Here is a 1165-nt window from a genome sequence, read left to right as displayed (position 1 = left end):
TTAGGCAAAGAAATGACCAAGCTATCTCTCTTTGTAGATGATATCATGATATACTTAGCGAATCCTAGAAAATCAAGTGAAAAAGCACTTGAGACAACAAATAAATTTGGAAAAGTTGAGGGATATAAAATAAACCTGCATAAATCCTTGGCATTCCTATATCTATCTATCTATCCATCTATCTATCTATCTATCTATCTATCTATCTATCTATCTATCTATCTATCTATCTATATGTATGTATGTATATGTATATATATATATTATCCATTGGAGCATTTTATTTGTATGTATGTTTTACATCCTTAGAAAAAGAATCCCAGGATTTTTCCTCCTGTGTGTTTTTGTCTTGCTTCCTTGTGGTCCATGATGCCAGCTGAGATTGTAAGCACAATAAACCCAAACTGACAGGATGGTAGCAGATTATTCTGCCACTTTTCCAGATCTTTCAATTGAACATCAAATCTGGGGCTGATTACACCACACTTGTTTAATCGGCCGGCGAGATTCACAACAATTTTTCCTGCTCTGTGATCATCAATGATCTCAAATTCACCAATGTAACCATGCTTCATCATCACAGTTAAGAACTGGACAATTACTTTAGAGCATGGCCTAATGAGAACCTGGCATTTTCCTTGCTTTTCTAAATTGTTGATGCTTTTGAGAGCATCTGACAGGATATTCATGCGCACTATGGTGGCAGCGCTGCAAGATGGCGGAAAGAGCCATTCCTATATATTTCTAATGAAATTCAACAGCAAGAGATAGACAGAGAAATGCCATTTAAAGTAACTGTAGACATTATAAAATATTTGGGAATCTACCTGCCAAAATAAACCCAGGACATATATGATCACAACTACAAAACACTTTTCACACAAATAAAGTCAGATCTAACTAATTGGAAAAATAACAATTGCTCGTGGCTGGGTTGAGCTAATATAATAAAAATGGAAATTTTATGTAAATTTAATTATATCTTTAGTGCCATACCAATCAATTTACCAAAAATTTACTGTACAAAGCTAGAAAAAATAGTAACAAAAGTCATTTGGAAATATCAAGGGAATTAATGAAAAGAAATGCTAGGGAAGGTGGACTAGCTATTCCAAATTTCAATCTGTATTATAAAACAGCAGTTTTTTATAATAAGCAGTACCTA

At 33.6% G+C, this 1165-nt stretch overlaps 1 protein-coding gene across 1 annotated transcript; it reads right to left on the bottom strand.

Moving 5' to 3' along the window:
• Window positions 1-269: 269 nt before the first annotated feature.
• Window positions 270-724, bottom strand: LOC138160977 (small ribosomal subunit protein uS8-like). Its single transcript, XM_069087752.1, has one exon. The coding sequence runs from the start codon at window positions 687-689 to the stop codon at window positions 306-308; it is 384 nt and encodes a 127-aa protein (XP_068943853.1). The 5' UTR covers window positions 690-724; the 3' UTR covers window positions 270-305.
• Between the last annotated feature and the right edge of the window lie 441 nt (window positions 725-1165).

The sequence above is a fragment of the Petaurus breviceps genome, unplaced genomic scaffold (assembly GCF_028583685.1).
Source record: "Petaurus breviceps papuanus isolate PSGF00001 unplaced genomic scaffold, PetGlider_PUasm1.0 183, whole genome shotgun sequence".
NCBI classification, from domain to species: domain Eukaryota; kingdom Metazoa; phylum Chordata; class Mammalia; order Diprotodontia; family Petauridae; genus Petaurus; species Petaurus breviceps.
The sequence above is the reverse complement of the archived record's forward strand: the minus strand, read 5'-3'. Positions and strand labels throughout refer to the sequence as shown.